At 33.6% G+C, this 24,331-nt stretch overlaps 1 protein-coding gene across 1 annotated transcript in view; it reads left to right on the top strand.

Moving 5' to 3' along the window:
- Positions 1-24,331, top strand: part of LOC306867785 (inaD-like protein) — a 126,761-nt gene that overhangs the window by 48,637 nt on the left and 53,793 nt on the right. Inside the window, exon 29 of the mRNA XM_079413659.1 lies at positions 7,272-7,392. Coding sequence (XP_079269785.1) covers positions 7,272-7,392 — 121 coding nt within the window. The remainder of the gene's footprint in view (positions 1-7,271; positions 7,393-24,331) is intronic.

The raw sequence follows: 24,331 nt of genomic DNA, 5'->3' as shown, positions 1-24,331 counted from the left end.
TGGGAATATGACAGATGTTACAACTAGAGCTATAAATTTAGTGTGTTTAGAATAGTTTAGAATAGTTTTTTTTGTGCTGTCAAATCAATTAATCATGATTAATCGTGATTAATTGCATCCAAAATAAAAGTTTGTGTTTTGACATAATAAAATGTAATTTCTTAAATATTTACGTGTGTGTGTGTGTGTGTGTGTGTGTGTGTGTGTTTCTATATTTATTTATTTATTTATATATATATATATATATATATATATATATATATATATATAGCTCATTATTTTAAATAAATACACATTAAATCAACAGCCCTACTTGCAATAACTGTCAGTTTATGCACTGATATAAAATGTGGTCCAGAAGTCTGAGACCACACTGAAAATATAGCATTCAAAATCTAAATTAAGCCTGAAAATAAGGTTTTTGAACTTCTGATATAATTCATTCAAAAAATTTGTGCTGACAATCATTTAATCGCTATTAATCACGTCCAAAATAAAATAAAAAGTCTACACACCCCTGTTAAAATGCCAGGTTTCTATGAAGGAAAAAAAAATGAGACCCAGATAAATAATTTCAGAACTTTTTCCACTTTAAATGTAAACTATAACCTGTACAACATTAAAAAACAAACTGAAATCTTTTAGGAAAGGTGGAGTAAAAATGAAAAACTAAAATAATGTGGTTGCATAAGGGCTGTGTTCAGAATTAAGCAATCACAGTCAAACTCATGTTAAATGGGAGTCAGTATACACCTGCCATCATTTAAAGTGCCTCTGATTAAACCCAAATAAAGTTTAGCTGTTCTAGTAGGCTTTTCCTGACATTTTCTTAGTCGCATCTTACAGCAAAAGCCATGGTCCGCAGAGAGCTTCCAAAGCATCAGAGGGATCTCATTGTTAAAAGGTATCAGTCAGGAGAAGTGTACAAAAGAATTTCCAAGGCATTAGATAAACCATGGAACACAGTGAAGACAGTCATCATCAAGTGGAGAAAATATGGCGCAACAGTGACATAACCAAGCACTGGATGTCCCTCCAAAATTGATGAAAAGAAGAGAAGCAAACTGGTCAGGGAGGCTGCCAGGAGGCCTACAGCAATATTAAAGGACCTGCAGGAATTTCTGGCAAGCACTGGCTGTGTAGTACATGTGACAACAATATATGTATATTATAATAATATAATATGTCTGGGCTATGGGGTAGGGTGGCAAGAAAACCATCCAAGCCCGGCTAGATTTTGCAAAAACACATTATAAGTCTCCCAAAAGCATGAACCAAGGTTGAACTTTTTAATTCTAAAAGGTATGTTTGGCACAAAAACAACACTGCACATCACCAAAGGAACACCATACCCACAGTGAAGCATGGTGGTGGCAGCATCACGCTTTGGGGCTGTTTTTCTTCAGCTGGAACTGGGGCCTTATTCAAGGTGGAGGGAATTATGGACAGTTCCTAATACCAATCAATATTGGCACAAAACCTTCACGCTTCTGCTGGAAAGCTGAAGATGAAGAGGAACTTCATATTTCAGCATGATAACAACCCAAAGCACACATCCAAATCAACAAAAGAATGGCTTCACCAGAAGAAGATTCAAGTTTTGGAATGCCCCAGCCAGAGCCCAGACCTGAATCCGATTGAAAATCTGTGGGGTGATCTGAAGAGGGCTGTGCACAGGAGATGCCCTCGCAAGCTGACAGATTTGGAGCATTTTTGCAAAGAAGAGTGGGCAAATATTGCCAAGTCAAGATGGGCCATGCTGATAGACTCATACCCAAAAAGGCTGAGTGGTGTAATAAAATCAAAAGGTGCTTCAACAAAGTATTAGTTTAAGGGTGTGCGCACATATGCAACCACATTAGAGTTTTTTTATTTTTACTCCACCTTTCCTAAAAGATTTCAGTTTGTTTTTTAATCGAGTTGTACAGGTTATAGTTTACATTTAAAGGTGGAAAAAGTTCTGAAATTATTTATCTTGGTCTCATTTATTTACATCACAGAAACCTGGCATTTTAACAGGAGTGTGTATAGTTTTTATATCCACAGTACATGTAAATATGCACAGTACAAACACATGTAAACAAACTTTTATTTTGGACGTGATTAATAGCGATTAAATGATTGTCAGCACTAATTTTTTGAATGAATTATATCAGAAGTTCAAAAACCTTATTTTCAGGCTTAATTTAGATTTTGAATGCTATATTTTCAGTGTGGTCTCAGACTTCTGGACCACATTTTATATCAGTGCATAAACTGACAGTTATTGCAAGTAGGGCTGTTGATTTAATGTGTAATTATTTAAAATAATGAGCTAAATAAAAATAACAAGACTAGCAAGATTTTTTCATCGTTTCTAATTTGAATTATATTATCGTATGTGTAATGTTTATTTATAATGTGTATATATAAATACACACACATTCAGTGTATATTTTGATATTTAATATTTACATGTACATTTATATATTTATATTATATTTTATATTATATATACATAACATATTTTTCTTAAATATATACATGCACGTGTTTGTATTTTTATATAAATATACACAGTACACTCATATATCATGTAAACAAACTTTTATTTCGGATGCGATTAATCGCGACAACACACACACACATACATACATACATACATGCATACACATACGTACATACATACATACATACATACATACGTACATACATACACATACATACATACGTACGTACATACATACATACACATACATACATACACACACACATACATACACACATACATACATACACACACACACATACATACACACATACATACATACGTACGTACATACATACATACATACACACACACATACATACACACATACATACATACGTACATACATACATACATACACATACATACATACATACACATACATACATACATACACATACATACACATACATACATACGTACATACATACACATACATACATACATACGTACATACATACACATACATACATACGTACGTACATACATACATACACATACATACATACACACACACATACATACACACATACATACATACGTACATACATACATACATACATACACATACATACATACATACACATACATACATACATACACATACATACACATACATACATACGTACATACATACACATACATACATACATACGTACATGTATATATACATACATACATACACATACATACATACATACGTACATATATATATATACATACATACACATACATACATACATATGTACATATATATACATACATACATACACATACATACGTACATATATATATATATATATATATATATATACACATACATACATACATACAGGCACACACACACACATATATTTATTTACACACACACACATTTGTTTACAATTTTTTTGCACTTTTTTCATTTTAATCTTGAATATTGTGAATGTTTATCTAAAGTGAAAGGGAACTCTTTATTTATTTGTTTCGTGGCAAGTTATTTTACCATAATTTTAAAAACTAATTTACCTTTTTAATGCTTTGGTTTGTTTTCAGAATGTGTATAGTTAATAAAAATATTAATAAATCATTTTAAAATTTATGCAATCTAGCTAGTCTTGTTATTTTAATTTGCTATTTTATTTTAATATAATAAAATAATACAATAACAGTATGTTTTCATTAATTAAGATTTCTGGACCATATTTTGTGTCTGAAGACATAATATTGGCTGACATAATATTCCTAGAGCTCAAATCAGCAGCAGTCACTGCAATATGATTCTCATTGGAACTGCAGTGTCCGTAATGATCCGTTATTAAGTCCCAACTGCCTGTAATGATCACAATCTGGGTCTCTTTGCAAAGCTGAATGCTGTATTTATTATGGGTCTGTTTCAAGATGTCTGTATGTCCACTAGTGTAAGTGTCTAAGGCAGAATTCCACTCACATCAAAGTACAAGACATCACAATCTGTTATAACCCTCGCCGCATGCCAGAATCAAGAGAGAAAATGAAAGAAAAGAGGACAAATGTGCACCAGCAAGCCCATGTTTTTGAGAAATGGTGTCTCTTCCCGAGAGACCTGGGGAAGAATCCTGATTTTAAATCTTCTACATACCTCTGGTGTAGCTGTATTTTGATTAAAACTGTTTTATCTAGCAATTAATTTGAAATGACGGTAATTTGCCTAATTGCTCCTTCATCCATTAGTTGTATTCGGCTCCCGAGGCTACATGATTATTCACCACAATCAGAATATGGGGCCCTATAATTACACCCCGCAAATTTAATTAACATTTCAGCTCGTATCTGAAGACAAACTCGCTTCTGGTGGTACGTTCAGAAAGAAAATGGAAATTTAGCTTTGAAAAGGGAACAGAAACAGACAAAATAGAAGAGTTGACTTTTATAGTGAGTTATAAACACTTTTGTCTGTCTATTGTGTGCAAAATGGTTTGTTTGCTAACATAGGAAAATTAGCTTTGACTGCTAATTCCTGTATTCACATCTTTTACACACATTAGTGGTCTTTATTTTACGTATCTTTCTTCCATCATTCATTAGCCATTAATCAGCAGCAAGTGCGGCTCTCAGGAGCAGTGAAACATTACAGCGTCCTTCTGTAAGTGCCGCTAATAGCTGATTAATGCTAATAGACCCGATAGAGGCAACTAGCGTGAGCTAATATAGCTGCAGCTCTGTTGACAGATGGTTAGCCTTGATTAGACACTGTTGTTGCTGGTTAAGTGTGTTATTTAACATGTGTGTTCAATGTATTGACCCCCCAAACTTTCAGTGTTAAACTACTCAGAATTTTCTAGAAGTTGTATAGTGACCTGCTAAAAATTAATCAGAACAACCTAGACATCGCTTAGCAATGTCCTAAAAAAGCTTGGAACACCATAAACATTGCACAGCAACGTGCTAAACAGAGCACCCTAGAATTCTACTTAGAATACCCTAGAAATTGCACAGTGTTTAAAAACTACTCCGAAAACTGTAGAAATTCCATATTGATGTTCTAAAAACTACTCGGTATACCCTAGAAATAACATAGTGTCATGCTAAAGACTACTCAGAAAACACTAGAAATTGCGTGGAGACGTGCTAAAAAATATTCAGCACTCTTGAAACCACATATTAATGTTCTAAAAGCACTAAGTGTAGGGCTGGGCGATATGGCCTAAGAAAAGAAAAAAATCCCAGATTTTTTTCACAAAAAAAAAATCCGATTTACGATTTAAATCTATTTTTTCCCCCTACTTAAAATTGTAAAAAAAAAAATAAATAAATACAAGTTTAACATCTTTCTATTCAATAGATAGGAGCCTAGTCTGATGTCCAAACAAAACATTCAACAGCATTAAATATCAGTGACTCTAGGTTTTTTTTGGCGGGATGATGACGAATGATTTGCAGATCCTGTGCACCACTGACAAACATCTGATCTTGTATAATGTGTAGTAAATACTGCCACTCCATAGTATAAACAGAGCGGTGCGATCGCGAATCTCGAAAGTGAAAGTGAAACTAAAAGGCAATCGTGCAATCAAAAGCAGTTTCAATGCCAGGCATAATAGCGGCTCCCTGATGCCCGCAATTTTATATACAGTATGATTACCCAATGATAAAACTGTGAGAGAATATATGGAAATATATATTTTCCTCCCATCTCATATTAATTCCCCTTAAGGAGTTCCGTAGTACACGTCATTTTCTTTCCGTACACGGTATTGGGATGCGGCGGATTGCGGGGGGAGGATCACGATGCAGGCTTAACATATGGAGCGAATTTTGTGCCAATATTCATCAAACAAATCCATTGTTTTGCAAATAAACACAATCTGCTTTGCAAAGAAAAACTCGACTTTCAAACAAACACAAAGTGATTTGCAAATACAAAATTTGAGAGAAAATGTATGCGTATGGACAAATATGTGTATTGTGTGTTACAACTGTGAGACTCACTTGCCTTTTTATGAGGAAACTTGGCTTGATTTTTCTCACAAATGCGTGCAGGCTGATTTTCTGGATTTGTTGGATGAATAACACTGGATTTGTTGGATGAATATTGGCACAAAATTCGCTCCATATTAACATCGTGATGTCTAAGCCATCTGCGATGGATGGTAGCATCTTCTGTCAGCCCAACCATATTATGGCAAATGCGCAGGGGGAGGGCTGAGCCCATTCGGAACTACGGAAGCCCAGAGGGGAGCGTCAGCGGATGTTAAAGAGAAAAACGATTTTCATTCAAACAACTCTATGTAAACTACACATTCGAGTTAATCGATAAAATCGATTTATCGCCCAGCCCTAAGTCAGTGTTCTAGAAATCTCATATTGATTTCTTAAAACTACTCGGAACACACAAGAAATTGCATGGCAACATGTTCAAAACTACTAGGAGCACTCTAGAAATCACATATTGATGTTCTAAAAATTGCTCAGAGAACTATAGAAATCGCATAGCAACATGCTAAAACCTCCTCTTAACATCCGAGTGGCCATATTTCAAAGTATTTAGCAACAAATCTGTTCACAAGGAAGTACCACTGACCATTTAGGACCAAGTACATTTAAAGCACTTTGGGGGTCCAATAAAAGCACAAACGGTAAATAGTCGTCATGAGTTTGTAGAACAGTGTGAGTTGAAGTGCCTTGTATTGAGATGTTGATAACAACTGGAATGGTGGCTTTCCAGCAAATTATTCCCATGTCCATCTCCTGGGGCTTTTCTCCAGCAATGTCGGCTTTACGACACCACTTCTCGTAATAGCCCATTGCCTAATTTCACTATCAGTTACAGCTTTCTTCTTCTCTCTCTCCTTCTATCCCTGTCTCTCTTATTCATGCGTTGTTGGGGTTTCTAAGTTTGAATAGAAACTGAATAGAAAAGCATCACAGATATGGCGTAAAAGTGATCCATACGACTCGTGCACTGTATTCAAAGTCTTCTGAAGTAAACTTGTAGGAGAAACCCAAACTCAAGTCATTATTTAAGAAATGAATCCGTTTGAGTAGTGAACGAATTAATCATTTGGATTGTTTGTTTTTTTGTGAACTGGATTAACTGTTTAATTAAGAAGATTAAAAAGACTTAAATTATTGCATCTTTCTCTGTCTAGAGTTTTCCCAGCAGCATTCATTCATATTCATCTCTCACTGTTTATTTGTTTGTCAGCATCCTTTATAGTGTCCTTTCCACAGTGGGCTGCATTACACTCTCTCTCACAGTCTCTTTGCTTTTCTCTTTAAACAGAAAGCAGGACAGACCGGCGGCCCTCCACCCATGCGCCTCCCCCCACCTTACAGACCCCCCAGCCAAGTGCAGGAGGAGGAGCAACAGGAGGAAGAGAGGGAGGATGAGGAGCAAGCAAAAGGTGAGAGTCTGCTGAATGTGCAAATGTTGACTACTATATATGTCCTTCATACGTGTATCACTGGCTATGTTCGGAATCACGTACTACCATACTGGTCTACTATTTTATAGCAAATAGTATGGATACGCTGCAGATTTTCTGTATTCATGGAATACCTGTGTAACCTAATACATTTTCATAATGAAGGCTGTCTGGTTATTTATTTATAAATAATGGTCAAATAATAGTTTTTTTTTTTTTTTTTAAATCAACTGACAGCCCTATTTATTATTCAGATTAATTACAAAAAAGTACATATTATATTTTGTATGCATGGAACACCCTATGAATTAGGACTGTCAATTTAATATGCAGTTTAGTATATTTCATCATATAAAAACAACGTATATAATAATAATAATAATCATAATAATAATAATTGCATAAATAGATATTGAATTGGAAACAAATATTTTTTACTTTTTTATTCAGAAATTGCTTTTATTTTCAATACATTTTTAATAATAAATAATAAAATAAGAGTCAATAGTGGTTGAAAAAATAGATATTGACATCACTTGACAGCCTTATCCATTATAGAGTACAATTTATTGCAAAAAATATATAGGAAGATATTTAGTTTGCATGGAATGCAGTTTGCAGTAGGTCTAATTTAGTATATATTTGAATCAATTGATTTTAAATAATCTACATATATTTTTTTTAAACAATTGACAGCCCGTTCCATTTTACAGTCGTGCAGTTAATTGCAAAAAATGATGTAGTGTACAGTATATAACAGAGCACTGCGCTGGTTAATATGTCCCAGAATACAATGCATTTAATATGACATGGATTAATTGCCATTATAATAACTGGGCTACACTTGCTGAATTAAACATGCAGCATAGAGAGGTCATGTGACTACTATATACTGTTTGAACCATTTATCATTGCTTATATTATGCAGTAAGCAGTACACTATTATTTTATTCAGAACATAGCCAGTGTCTTGGGAAGTGGCATGCCAAAACAATTCTGTAGCCGTCCAATAAGGCATCCCAATTGCAGCATCCCAGTACCAGATCTCATTCTTCTCCGTCTGAGCTGGCAGACCTTCTCAGCGTCACACCGTCGCTGTAATCTCTTTACGCTTTGATGGTCCTCAATATGCCATGCAGGCAGTGCGGTGTCGCTAAATCTCTTTTTCATTCTTGTCCGCCACCGGCCCTTTGACTGGCTCTGTTCCCGGATGCCATCCGGCGAGCACTTCTTGTAAAGTCTTGCAGTGTGAAATTGTGTCTTTGTTGAGGTGTGCGGCATTTAGGAGATGGTGAGTCGGATAAGACCAATGAAGTGGTTACGTCCAGTTAAACTTGCTGTGGTGTGGTGTAGTGGTTGAAGATCCAGGTTGGAAACTGAATTGAGGTGGGTTTGAGGCTTACAGGGGAAAATACACGACTTTTCAGTATTGTGTCCTTAAGGTTATGCTGCTGACCTTCACATATAACACAGAATCATCCCATAAGAGAATAGAATTGTACATTTAAATCCATACAGGAAATTGTTTGTCCAGTTTTTTTTCTTCAGTATTTATAAAAATGTCTAAATATCATTAAAAAAAAAACAGGTGGTATGTGTATGTAGGGGTGGGCGATATACCATTTAACACGACACTATTAACCAGTATTTGTCAACTGGTAGAGATTTTGGGCTATTGTTTCTATCGTGGTTACACGCTCACATGACGTCACTGTGCTATGTGGTCACGAAAACGTATTGTTTGCACACATTTGTAACCATTGCGGTTTAAAAACAAGTGATTTTAAGCCATTGAAACACAATCAGCAGTGAAAGAGAACTCATGAACGATTAAATACACACACTTGGATGTGTCAGAATGCCGGTATTTGCAAGTATCCTCGTAAACACAGTAATTAAGGTCTTAAGTGAAAGCGAACAGCTGAGAAAGAAAACGTCTAACAGTATATTGAATCTGTCTAACAGTAAAATGTCTGTCATTCATGTTAATCAAACAACAAAAGAGAGAAAATCTCTTACTGCTCTTGACTAAATCACATTTGTAACTTTAAGAAATATATATTTAATTTACATAGTGAAGAATATGCAGTGTTTTATACTTTTGTATTATAGTATTTCTTATTTATTTGTTCTACTGTTTTGTTTTGTTGTCCTATGGCTTGTGATTTAGTTTCTTATTCTTTTTTTATCGCTGACTGTTTACTGCCTTCAGTGAGCTTGAGTTTGTTTGTTTTTTTAGGCTAGTATTAGTTTTCTGAGATATTGACACTGGTGACCAATGTTATGAAATTTTTATGGTATCAAAAATGTTGATATCATAAAGACCTTATTTAAAGCAATATCGTTATCCTGAAATAAAATAACTCCTATATGGTGATATAAGATTTTGGTCATGTCGCCCACCCTAGTGTTATGCTTTTGTGACATTAAAATTAATATATTTTTGCAAAACCCAAAGCTGCAGGCATACACTGTGACTGTGTAGCATTTAGATTCTGTTAGCTACTGCTAGCATTTAGCGTTTTTGTTTTGTCTTTTGTTTTGTTTTTTACTGTATCTTCATCGTGTGCCATTTCTTTTCATGAAATATTCAGTTTTAAAAGTCAACATCTTGAGGCTTTAAAATAAGAACTTGGAACTTAAGCTCTTGATTTTGTTGTTGTTCCTTTTATATAACCGGCTACCATTTAGCTAGCAGGACTAAATGTAAATTTCCTACTTCTCAAGCTGCTACTTGTTAGTTTCAGCTCATTATTTCCCAGTCTCCACCATTCTGACAACAACGTAATGGAGAATGGGTACAAAACTGCATGTATACACTGTGAATGTGTTGCTTTTAGCTTCTGTTAGCGTTTAGCTTCTCCATTTTGTGCAATTGTATTTTCAGTGTGCAAATATTGTTCTTATAAAGTGATTTTCAAGATTCAAGATTTTTATTCGTCACATACACAATTATACAGAGTATAACCAGCAGTGAAATGTAAGATTTTCAATTTAAAAGGCTTTGAAATATAAACTTAAGCTCTTGAATTAGACGCTTATGTTGATGTGACAAGTATAAACGACTACCTTTTCACCAAAAGGCTAAATGTAAAGTTTGGCTAAATGCTACTTAGTATTTTCAGCTCATTATTATTCATATATATTTCCCCCATTTTCCACAATTCTGACAAAAATGTGATGGAAAACGTCTAAAGCTGCATGCATTCCCTGAAAGTGCATCTAGCATTTAGTGTCTGTTCACTTTTAGCTTCTCCATTTAGTGCAACATACTGTATCTTAAAGGGGTCATCGGATGCAAAATTGATGCAAAATCGGATGCAAAATGTACACATCCATCCTATAATGATAAAAATCCACCCAGTGTTTTTTTTTTTTTTTTTTTAAATCCCCTTTATCATATCAGGTTGTTCTGAAGTTCCTGTCAGAATGACGTAGTTCTGAACAGGCCCCTTCCACGATAGTTGATTGACAAGGCTGTCTTACCTTAGATCCGCCCTGAGTGAGCTGAAAACTGTCCGCCTTCGGTGCAGGGGAAGCATTATTATTTCCTAATAATGTACTAGTTAGCCAGTTTCGCGGCTAAAGTAAACAGTACTGCTCATCACACCATGGAAGAGAGGGGCGGGGTCAGCTGAGTCATTAGCATTTAAAGCAACATGGACTAGAAAACGGCTTGATGAAAACAGCTGATTTTGACTGGTTTAAAAAGGTATTTTTTACACTACAATTGAGAATTTATGTATGTTATAAAAGAAAGTACGTTATAGACTTTTAATTAAGACCCTAAAGAATCTTATGAACTGCAAAATAGGCATCCGATGACCCCTTTAAGTTCAGTTGTTCTCAAAGTTATTTTAAATATAGAAGTTCTATATTTATAGAAGTGTATATATATTTATCTCAAAACGGCTCTCATGGCTCTAGTCACTCTAGCTCTCTATCTGCAGCCTGAACGGTTCTTCCTCTCTGAAGCTCGTCTTCTGATGAGGTGATTTTGATGAGCACATATGTTTGTATATTTTTTGCTTCCTTCCCGTCTGCCAGTGATAAATTACTTCAGGTTACCTCATCTTCTTTGTCAGTCCAATCAAAGAATTCTTTGAATGGATTCATGGAAGTCAATATGTCAGCCCTACTGAAGGCCTCAACATCCCGAACTGCTTAAGTTAGAGGGGTTTTTCTTTTTCCACTCGAGCGCGTCCAGGACAAACCTAGTCAGCAGTTTACATAATCCCTCGACATAAGAAAACGCCTGCTCGCGGATTAAGATAAGAGTAATATTGTGTCGGATTTATTGAATGTTGAATAAACACAATCGAAAAACTTTGCCTAAAACTTGTCGCAATAGGATTACGGGGTGTTTGCCTTGCAATGTAGGACGTGCGATAAGACGACCTCTTATGTCAGGATTTGCTGATGCGCATTTTAAATTGCACGCGATTACCAAGCGGTTATTGCGTAACTCATATTTGCTCTCTGTAAGCAATTACGATATATTGTATGCTGGACGAAGCGCTGCTTCCACACCAGATTTATACGAGTTTAGGAATGAGTGAATGCCGCCATCTGTTCGCATCTGCGGCGAAGGCAGGGGAGAAGGCCGTCTATTGTTTGAGGTTGAATCGAGGACCTTGAAGCAGCTATTTATCTCAGTTCAGAGCATCAGTCAGCTTGATGAATTATAAAAGACTCGCAAGATGGCCAATGGAAAAATGCCACAATGTAGGCAAAAGGCCCATTTTTCTGTTCAAATCTGTCTTTGGCGGCATCGTTTTTAACAGTTTTCTTTGGAAGCATGGCTTTGTTTTGTGGTCTGGGATCTAGTTTTCGTCCATCATGTGGACTTGATGGATCACACTTGGTGAGGCAGACTAGAAATACATTATCTTTCTTATAGACTCGCATCCATTGATATCTAATGCATATGACACTTTTTTTTAGGTGTTTAATGGTAGTAGGTTGTTTGATGATGATGATGTTGTTTAGATGGTATTTCATATAAATAAAAGATACTTTTGTGGCTCCAGTGTGGACCAGACTGAATGCTGATTGTCAAAAGTCACGTCCACATAGTTTACCGGCCTGAAAAACAGGAGCACCTGCAGGGCATCTTTCCATCTTGGCAGATGGTGTTACTTGAGGTTTCTTGGGAGATTGAATCTCTTTTAAAAGTGATTGGCTAAAAGGTTTACCATCACAGTTCAAAGCAAAATACAACAGACTTCATTTAATGCCAGCGAAATTCTAGGCCTCTCTCTCTCTCTCTCTCTCTCTCTCTCTCTCTCACCTTTGTTATTTTTTAAATGTTGTGCGAGTCATGTTTTTATTGTTAGTTAGCTGTTTTATTTGAGTTATTTTTTAACCTAGTCAAAATAACCCAACTGCACTTTGATTGAGATTAATTGGAATGCACAAGGAAAAAAACATGATTTCTGAGTATTGTTAAAAGTTTTTGCAAATAAACTCTTCATATATAAAACCTAATAATTATACAAATGAATTATAAAATTTTTTAAGTGTATAACAAAAATGATGAATAAAAAGGAATTATTTGTAGTAAGTTTGGCACCAATATAAAATAATGCAATTTATTTTGAAGTTTTACTGCAAATAATTATTATAAAATATAATTTTTAACAAGACCCAAAGCTCTCCCTCTGTTGCTTTTAATCACCAGCTCAACTCATGATCTTCAAGATCTCTGTTCAGTCAAGCGTTTCTCCTCTAGTGTGCTTGATATTTGCCTGTATGAGTGGCCACTACAACTCTGCAGTCACTTCCTGTGGCTGCCTGCTGTAATTACTGCTGCATGATTAATAACTCCAGTGATTGCAGGAGTTTGGCAGGCCGTCGCTCTTCCAGCTGCGTGTTTGTTCTCACGCATGCGTGTTTGTGTCCGTGAGCTCCAGTATGCTGTGTGACGCCTGTGCCAAGTGTGTCCAGGGACGGCACGTCAGTGCTTTAATGTGCTGGATTCAAATGGATCGCTGCCAAACAGCAGCTAACTATACAAGCATCACTGTCAGAGCCGCCGTCCTCCCTCGGCACCCCTGTGGCTCAATCAGTTCACTTCCTGTTCAGATGAAACCTCTCCTCTACTCCTGCCTTACTTTGAGTGCCATTTGACTGTGACAACATCACTTCCTGTCATCATTTGAGTGTATTTTTCTTGTCAAGAAATTTTGTAGCACCATTTTAATATTTTACTGTTATTTTGATATTTTATTGCGAATAATTAAAAATATATATATTTGTATAACAAAAATGATATATTTTTTATTTAGTATTATTAGCAAATCATTATAATACCATTTTAAAAAATATATGAAAATTATAACTATTATTAAAATATTATATAGAAAACAAAATTAATGTATAACAAAAATTATAAATAAAATAACATTTATTTTAAAAATGTTTACAAAAAAACAAAGTAAAAAACAAACAAACTGTGAGAGAATGTTTCATATATAATATTTTACTTAAAAAATCATTATAATACCATTTTAATATTTATTCTTATTTTAATGTTTTAGTAAATAATTAAAAAAATGAAATATTTGATAAAATTATTAATATTAAAATGTTATATAAAAATAAAGCATATGCATAATAAAAATTATAAATAATAATAAAATAACATTTATTTTAATAATGTATACAATATATTTTTTTATGTACAAAACCATTCATGCATGCATACATACGTGTGTGTGTGTGTGTGTGTGTGTGTGTGTATGAAGATGGAAAATTTGGCACCAATTTAAAATACTGTTTATTTGAATATTTTACTTTTTTTTTTATTATTAATGTACCATAAAAATTATGATAAAGATAAATAAATAAAATAATTTTATTTGGCACATCAAAAAATCATTGTAGTACCATTTTTATTTTGATAATTTATTTTGATATTTTATAGCAAATAAGTTTTATAACACATTTTTAATGTATAACAACAATTATAAAAAAAGAATGTCTTTTATTAAAAAATATACATAACACCTGTATAGAGCGTAATGCAAAATTTGGCACACTGATATGAAATAAAATAATCTGTATCTGTAAAATTATCTCTGTTATAAAATTTATTTTTTCATTTATTTATTTATTTACCGGAATATTTTTTTTTACTTGCATCAGTGTTGTTTATTTTGAAGAATAGCCATGCTATATTTTATGGGTATAACACTATGTATTACTCTTTTTGGTTCTTTTGATACTAATCTATTGTAACATTAAAAAATGATGAATTGTGAAAGAAGGGTTTCAGAAAGGCCTCCTCAGATTTCATGGAGTTGCTCAGACTGGCCCTGAATATTTCATTGGCTGCTCCAGTTTTCACGTCCAGAAGAAATCAGTCAATTGCTGAGCGCTTTTCCAAATCTATAACTCCTCCATGAGAAATGTTGGAATCATGCTTGAGTTTTTCTTTTCTCAAAGCTGATCAGAAAAATTCCACTGCGGCAAGAAAGCTTTGGGATCAGTACAACGGCGTTACAGCCTCAAAGCACACAAATAAATCAACTCCTAGATCTGGAAAGTACTTTATTTTGACACTAGTGTTATTGATTTTTTTAACGAGTACGATTAAATACATTTTTTTACCTTAACGAGTACGATTAATTACACTTTTCAGATACATTTCATTTATATTTAGCTTAATATATTGTGTACAATTAAACACGTTTTAGATCCATTGCCATTCATATTAATATATAGTGTTATATATTGGAATTTTGAAAGAATAATGATATATAATTGTATTATTGTTAAATGTATTGGAATTTTTGACGAGTACCATTAAATACACTTTTTAGAATTAACTTTTTAGATTAATTCATATTAATATTGTGTAAATTGTAAATTATTAATAACAATATATTTAATAGTATTATTATTCATAATATATTATTATTATTTGTAATAATATATTAATTATTATAATTAATAGTTATTATTATGTAAAAATGTTTTTCTCTTGAGTACAATTAAATATACATTTTAATGCATTTCATTCCTATTCATATTTTGTTATAAGCTATTTAGAATAAGAACTTTTAATAATAATAATAATAATAATAATAGTAAATGTATTGTAAATGTATTATTATTAAATGTATTGTAATTATTGTAAAATGCTGATATCTCTCTCACGAGTATAGCGAGTACATTAAATACACTTTTCAGATGCATTTCATTTATATTAATATATTGTGTAAATTGTGAAGTAATAATAATTGTATTATTATTATTATTATTATTATTATTTAAATCTCTTAATGAGTAAAGTACAATTAAAAACACATTTTAGATGCATTTCATTCCTATGAATGTTTTGTTATATATTAGCATTATTTAAAATAAGAATGTTTATTATTATAAACTATTATAAACTTTTGTCTTTATCAAGCACCATTAAATACATTTTTATGTATATTTAATTCATTTGGATGTTAAGAATTTTTCAAATTGCATTTTGAAATGATAAAAATAATAATAATTTTATTTATAACAATATCGGTAATATTAGTAGTAGTAGTTTTTAATGCATCATCAGTATTTTAAAGTGCTATTTGTTTTCTTTAACAAGCAACATGTTAAATACTTCCTTTTTTATATGCATTTCATTCATATTCTAGTCCACCAGAAGATTTTAGATCGTTTCTTCTTATGCTTTAGCGGCGAATGGAAACATTGGGCTTCATGGTGTCTCTGCTGGTTTTTGTGAAGGAACGTGACTCATCACTCTGGTAAAACCTCAGTCTTCTTCAGCCCGGCCTTAATTAAGAGCCATAATGAAGCAGAGCTAATGAGAAGTCTGCTGTCAGTGTTATCTCTTCATATATGGATTAAGCAAGAGCGAGTGCCGAGTGATCAAGGAAACCTTGCGTTACGGCTCAAATGTTTCGTTTTGTCGTCTTCTTCTGAAATATTAGTGGCTATTTCTTTTTCTTCTTGCCTTCTCTGGGTTACTTGGTAGCAGACTGTGAGCGGCTCTTCTTCATCTGTTCAGTGCTGGAGGATTGGGTTTAATGCGCCGAATATGGCCGCTGAATGCTTGACAGCTTTTCTACATATATTTAAGGCCGAATGCCTTAGCTCAGCAGTCTTTGTATATTGTGACAAACAATGTCTCTAAAGCAGATTGATGAGCAGGACAGCATTAGTGACTGTGGAGGGGAAGCTGTTTCGGCAGATGTTTCGTGATATGATCGCATTGCATCACGATATCATAATTGAATCGCTATTGAAACCTTGCCAGATGCACCGTATGACTGGTATAAATAACATTTTCTATTAAATATTGTAAATCAAATAGTTTTTAAATTAAATTAAATGTCATGTCGAAGTGTTTTTATGGCATATTTAATGTATTATAGGAATATTTCAATTGAATTAAATGTTGCGTTGTAAATTAAGCGTTACATCACAATTTTTACAATTTAAATAGTTTTATATTAAATATAAAATTACACTTTTATATTAAAAACATTTTAGATTAAATATTATAAATCAAATTATTTTTGTTACATTTCTTGTAAAAGTATTTGTATGACATTTAAATTGAATTAAATGTTATATTGTAAATCAAAAGTTATATCACTTTACTTATTAAATTATATTAATTATATTAAATAGCAATCAAATTATTTTATTATATGTATATTTAAATTAAACTAAATTTAAAGTTATTGCACTGTAAATTAAATATTATTATACATTTTTAGATTTTAAATTATATTTTATATTAAATATTATAAATCAATTTATTTGATCATATTACATTTTATCATACAATCATTTTATGAAATATAAGAAACATTTAAATTAAAGGTTATTGCATTGTAAATGAAATATAACTATTTTTGTTATAATTTGAATTACATTTCATACAAAATATTATACATTTAATTGTTTAATGTACTAATGTATTATATTTCATTTTATATTTTTTCATTGTATATTAAATATAAATACATATTTTATCAATTACATTTGATTAAAAAAAAAATCTGAAATATGTAATGTATTATTGGAACATTTAAGTTTAATTGCATTGAAAATTAAATGTTATATTATGTTACTTTTATTACATTTTAAATTGGATTCATTATTAAATTGAATTTATATTAAATATTAAACCAAATTATTTATTTCATTTTATATAATTTTGTTATTTTATATTAAAATAATTACATTTTTTAAATGTATAATGTATTGTAGGAGCAAAAATGTTAATAAATATTGTGAGAAATAGATTTACCATACATCAATAAATGTTTTCATTGGCTAAAGGCTTATGATCAACCTTATTTTAGTTTCACAGAATTAGTTTGAAAAAAATTGTATGTGTGTGAGAATCACTAGATACTCGCAGTGACCAATGAAAAACCCATAATAGCCCACTACTAATGTGAAGAAAATACCCTAGTGTGAAAATGATTGCACACTATTAGGATCTGCTAACCTCAATGAAGCTCTGCAGAGCTCATTAGACATATTAAAGAAGGTGAAAATAATTTGTGTGTTTTTCTTTTGCAGGCTAGAGAAGCTGACTGTTGTATGGCCAGGGATTCCCCAATAGTAATCTGTATTCTCATTGCGAGAGCGTCAAGGACTCCTCTTTTCTGTCATTTCCTCATTGCTTCTGTTCTGTGTCTTTCATGGGCGAGAGCTTGTGGGATGTAGGGCGGTCTCAAGGTGGTTGAACGCCTTCTTGCTTTGGTGATCAAGGTTGGTTGCGTCAGGTTCATAGTGTGTGTTGAGCTTTTTCCATTGAGGGTTTCCTGGTGTGGCTTCTTGGGTTTTCGGTGGTGTTTGCAGTTTTTCTTTATAGATGATCGTCATCTGTACTCTTGTTTATGCCCTGCTGAGAAGATCAGCATGGACCAGCTTGTTTCTGTTGGATGTTGCTGGTCACTTGCTGGTTAATCTAGTTAAGGAGCTCAGGATGGACACCAGAATACCTAAATAAATCATATTTAATTTTATAATATTTTGTTAAATATTCTTAATTAAATTAAATATTGTATTAATTTATATTATAATATATTTTTATTAATTTGTTTATATTTGTTACATTTTATTAAATTCAGTACAATGTTATTTCAAATTATAAATAATATTTTAGATTAAATAAAATTGTATTCAATTTCTATTTTAATGTTATTAAAATATATTATTTATTTTATCTTAAATTTAGTAAAGGTAAAACATCAGAGCTGGTCGTTTCAACAGGGAATTCCATCTTTAATATAAAATTAGCAAAAGTAATAACTAATATTTTGATTGGTGTTTCCTTACATTGCTTCTTCTTGGATTAACTTTCTTTGTGTTTTCTCTTTTCTCAATTTTTCTTCTTTGTTTTGATTTATATATTTATTTATATATTTATTTATTTTATTGCATTTATTGAACATCTGCATGTGTTTAAATAACCTTCATGGAAATCAGGGGAAATATGGATATTAGTGCTGGCAAGCGATTAATCGCATCCAAAATAAAAGTTTTTGTTTGCAAGATACAGTCATGTTCAAAGAAATCGGCACCTTTGCAATTCTGTCAGAAAATGCAACCCTTCTCTCATAAAATTGTTGCAGTTGCAAATGTTTTTTTTTTTTTTTTGCATTGGAACAACATAAAAAAAACTGAGAAGACAAGTCAGATCTGATACAATTCTATTTGGTAGCACCCCCTTTGGAAAAAATAACTGAAATCAATCGCTTCCTGTAACATGAATGAGTTTCTTACACCTCTCTACTGGAGTTTTGGACCACTCTTCTTTTGCAAACTGCTCCAGGTCATTCAGATTTGAAGGATGGCTTCTCCCAACTGCTGTTTTGAGATCTCTCCACAGGTGTTCTATGGGATTCAGATCTGGACTCATTGCTGGCCATTTCAGAACTCTCCAGCGCTTTTATTTGTAACCATTTCTGAGTGCTTTTTGAAGTGTGTTTCGGGTCATTGTCCTGCTGAAGAACCATGACCTCTGGTGGAGACGCAGCTTTCTGACACTGGCCATTATGTTGCGCCCCAAAATTCTTTGGCAAACATGAGATTTCATGATACCGTTCACACAGTCAAGGCATCCAGTGCCAGAAGCATGTAAATATTTCCAAAACATATACTGTGTACCTGTATGTATGTGTGTGTGTGTATATATATATATATATATATATATATATATATATATATATATATATATATATACATACATACATACATACACATATATATACATACATATATATACATACATATATATACATACATACATATATATATATACATACATACATAAATATAGACCGTACACACATTTTTGGATGCGATTAATCGTTTCACCACACTAATAGATATAGATTTTGGATTAAACATTAAAAATGACCTTTTTTCTTTTTTTAAGAATATAAATTTTGTTCTTATATTTAAAAAAATATATTTTGGATAAAATGTAATATGCTTTGAAGTAATTTAATGTATTTTTATCGAATCAAGGACTCGTATTTGCTTTTGTTAGCAAAGCACTGATTTTAATAAACCTTTTTACCTCACGATAGCTTGTGGTGTTTAAAAGTTCTTCACGAGTGGGCGCTGTAGCCTTTTTCCGCCATCAAAGTCCAAACACATTGAGCTGTGGTTCTCATGTAGGAGAGGCTGGTTTGAATCCAGTGTTTGTCGTTTTACTTTCCAAGCACCTACTTGTGTATGCCAACCACACCTCTCTCACGTTCCCTTCAAGGTGACATCTGAGTGACAGGCCTCTTCCCAGTGTGATTTTTGGTTTATAGATAGGGGAAGTAAGAAAGAAGACTGGCAGGATCCTCTAAGGAGTCCCACATGAGAGGTGGCACTCAATGTGCCTGAGTTTACACAGGGGACTCTCACATACAAAGGCCCTGTCAATCAATATAGCCCATCGATCATTTATAAAATACATCTTCGCATAGATAAGTTTAATTTTTAAAAAGTCTTTGGCATCCACCGTCAGGTAGTCAAGACATTCAGGCCCTTAATAGAATTCATAATGTTAAGGTCAGTCGACAGCATCGTGACAATTTGGAAAAAAATTAAATTACGTTTATCAACCTAGAATGGTAATCATTAATAATTTATATCTATATTTAATTTAGAATTTGTTCATTTCATAATTATATTTTATTTATTATTAATTATATAATCATAACAGTACTTTAATATTAAGTGAATGTAAACATTTAAATGCTTTATTTGTAATTTTTGCTTTTATTTTTTATTATATTATTATATTTTATTATTATTATTTACTTATATATTTTTAATTATTTATTTAAATTAATTTCAACTTAAATACGACCTCACGTTGTGTCAATCACATTTACACACTACCTCTGAAACTTTCGTCCGTCGTCATAAAATTCGGATCAGGTTCGATTTTAGGCATTATCGCATCCGTAGCAAGCATTTTGATAGGAAAGGATGACGAATACGAAAAAAACGCATAAGAAAATTTTGGACTCAGTGTGCAAGGAACTTTAGACTTAACAGTAGCAAAAAATAAAGATTTAGATGACTTTTCATCTCAATGTTTTATTCATGTATTATGTAATTTCATAATTGTATTTATTAAGTATTATTTTAGATTAAAATTGAATAAAGTACTTTACAGTAATCTTTTTTTAAGTCAAAATTATTTTCTGTGGTAATCGACAACAAATGCTGTTGTTTGAGCGTTAACTTGTATTGAACTGATTCGGTTACCCTTTAGCCCTTTTCTGTGAAGAGCTGGATGGAACTGCGAGCCAATGTTCTGCTGGAAGCCAACGAGATTATTGTGGCCATGCAACCTTTGTCTTGTAGATCGAGTGCCTCCTTAGAAGCAGCGGCACAGAAAGAGATGTGTCAAGAACGCCTTTTGTGATGCAGTGCCATTCCCGCTGCTCTCTGGGCAGAAGAAAACGTTCCTCAATCCATCAGCACTGGCTCAGAGCCGGCCCTCGTTTATCTGGAGCGGGACATTCTGATCTGGGACCAGAGATAGGGTCGTAATTACCACCGGCTTCTCCCTAATGCCAGAGTTATGATGCTGCTCCAGTCAGCCATTAATATCACAGACACACACACACTTATGCGCTGTCTTCAGTGTGCCGCCCAACAGCACACCACTGCCAGGAGTGTGAATACTGGCCCTGATAGCTCTGGCAGCATCCCAGTTACTTGATTCTTTGTGGGAACTGTAGTCTACTGCTGATACGTTAAGCTGTGGTGCTTGTTTTGGAATCCAGGGTTCGAATCCGACTCTCTCTTGACATGATTTCCTGTCCTTAACTTCGTCATATTGCCTTTCTTATGTTTTGTTTGCATTGCAAGTAGTTTTTTTAGTTTTTTTACAGTCTGGAGAAGTCAAGTCACCTTTATTTATATAGCACTTTCAACAATACAGATTGTGTCAAAGCACTTAACCGTATCAAATTGGAGGATTGTCCGTAATGTATAAAAATAAGATTAAACACTCAATTTTCAGTTAAGGCATTTCATTATTGAGTTCAGAGATGTCATTGTCTAGATCAGTTTAGTTTAAATAGTATCTGCTAAATCAAATTGACGATAATCACTAGAAATTAAGTGTCCCCAACTGAGCAAGTTAGAGGCGACAGCGGCAAGGAACCAAAACTCCCTCTGTGACAGAATGGAGAAAAAAAAAAAACCTTGGGAGAAACCAGGCTCCGTCGGGGGGGCCAGTTCTCCTCTGGCCAGGAGATAATTGTTTATTTATTGTTTTAATTAAAATTTTAAATGTATTTATTTCTATTTTATATTGTTGCAATTTCTAACAATAATAGTATTATGGAGTTAGGTATTTTATTATATTTTTAGTTATTTTATTTTATTTTTAGTTTTATTGCATTTAAGTCGAGGTCTTCACTGGGGATATGTCCCCGGGGCTCATCCAGGTGTCCCGGCCTCTGCCAACTGTCAGGGAGACATCATCTCCCGGCACCGATCCACCATCTGACCCGGACACGGACTGAGAAACAGAATAAGAAAGAAACAGACAAATATTAGCGTAGATGCCATTCTTCTTACGATGTAACGAGTACATTGTGTGTTATGAGGAGTGTTCCCTGTTCCGGTTGATCTAATTAATGCAGCCTAACAATCCTTTAATGGATTTGAATAATAGAAGTGTATTAGTGTGTTATGTGTAAGCCAGGTTAAAGAAATGTGTCTTTAATCTAGATTTAAACTGACAGAGTGTGTCTGCCTCCCGAACAGCGTTTGGTAGATTGTTCCAGAGTTTGGGCGCTAAATAGGAAAAGGATCTGCCGCCCACAGTCGATTTTGATATTCTATTTTAGAGAAACCAAATTTAGTTTCTTCCTCTTGTTCTGAGGTGTTTGTGGTCAGCGCTGTCGGTGTAGTTGTGTATTTAGGACATTTCCCTCTGAGCGAGCGGGTCAAGGTCAGGTATTCCAGTGTTTTGGAATGGATCCCCAGCACTGTTTATTGGAGCAGTCGCAGTTTCTGGCGCTGTCCCAGTTTCCTCAATCCTCGTCTCGCTCCCAACACACACTTACCTGAGCAAGATTTGGGTCTCGCACCTAAAGCCTGGAATACACTACTCGATTTTTGCCCACATTTTCCCCCGATTTTACAGTCTGAACAAGTTGACGCTAGTTTACAGCTGACAGATTCCACAGAAAATTGCGTAGTGTACGATGGTCACAGACTCCGATTTCTTTAGCTTCAGACTTCGATTCTATCCAGTCGGAGGGCATCAAACATGTTTGATATTTTCAGACGATTTTAGAACACACATTTTCATTTGTCATGCGTCTCCTAGCAAGAGGTGCACGTTTCTGTGTGAGTTCGTTGTGATCGGAACAACTTTACGCGACTGAAGATCATACACTACCAGACTTTACTGTATGATGCCCAGTTTTCCTTTGTCACTATTTACAAAGTCGGTAAGTGTATGATGCATAGTGTTTTAAAAATATGTTCAGATTTTAAGTCGTGTAGTGTATTCCAGCCTTAAACAATCGCTTATTTCTCTCTAGCTGTCAATGAAGACACTCTTGTTGGTCTTATATCTGCACTGGTATGATTTTTGCATTGACTTGTATGGTAGTAAATGGCTTGTTAAATAAGCAGTCACATAGAATCAGATTGATTTTATTTATTTTTTTCACAATTTTTTTTGTTTTCTTTTTTCTTTGTGTTTGGTTTTGTTTGTTTCAATTAGTTTTGTTATGGACAATTACCTGATGGTGGTGATTGCCAGTGGGTGATTGTAATTTCATTTGAGTTCCATGACTTTTTCTACTATGATTTTTGTTTTGTTTTTTGTTTTGGCACAGTGACTGCCAAGGGGAGATTTTACTTCCATTTCAACAACCTTTACACAAGCGTTTTTCTTTTCACACAATTTTCTTTTTCTATCACACAAGGTTTTTGTTTTGGGTTTAGTTTGATTTGGTAGTTGTTTTAGTGCACAGTGACTCATCAGATCCACCATTTAGATAAGGTTGTCTACTGGTTACCATGATTTCCACTTGTCTCTAGTGAAGGGTTTGGGGCTGTGCATGTTCTTGTAATGCCATCAACCAATCATTGTTGCCTTGACATTGTTTTCCACATAGTATTGATCATATAATTATTGGCTCAAAAACTAAAAAAAGATGCACTTCCTGCACTAGTCGAGCAACTGCCTTTGAAATGGAATGCTAACTGATCATAAACGGGCCACTGTGTGTTAGAGGACACTATGCTGTCAGTATTCTCTTTTTATCTGTAATGGTTGTGTTCGGGTGCCTGAAACACACACGCTCACAGCTAGCGCTGTGTTCTGTTTGCTGGCACTTAAAATAAATTGTGTATACAACATAAAACAGCTCCTGGTGATTTGATTGTCCTTCAGTAAAGAACAGAG

Source organism: Barbus barbus, assembly GCF_936440315.1.
Source record: "Barbus barbus genome assembly, chromosome: 49".
NCBI classification, from domain to species: Eukaryota; Metazoa; Chordata; class Actinopteri; order Cypriniformes; family Cyprinidae; genus Barbus; species Barbus barbus.
Note: the sequence above shows the minus strand (reverse complement) of the source record. Positions and strands in the feature narration are given on the sequence as shown.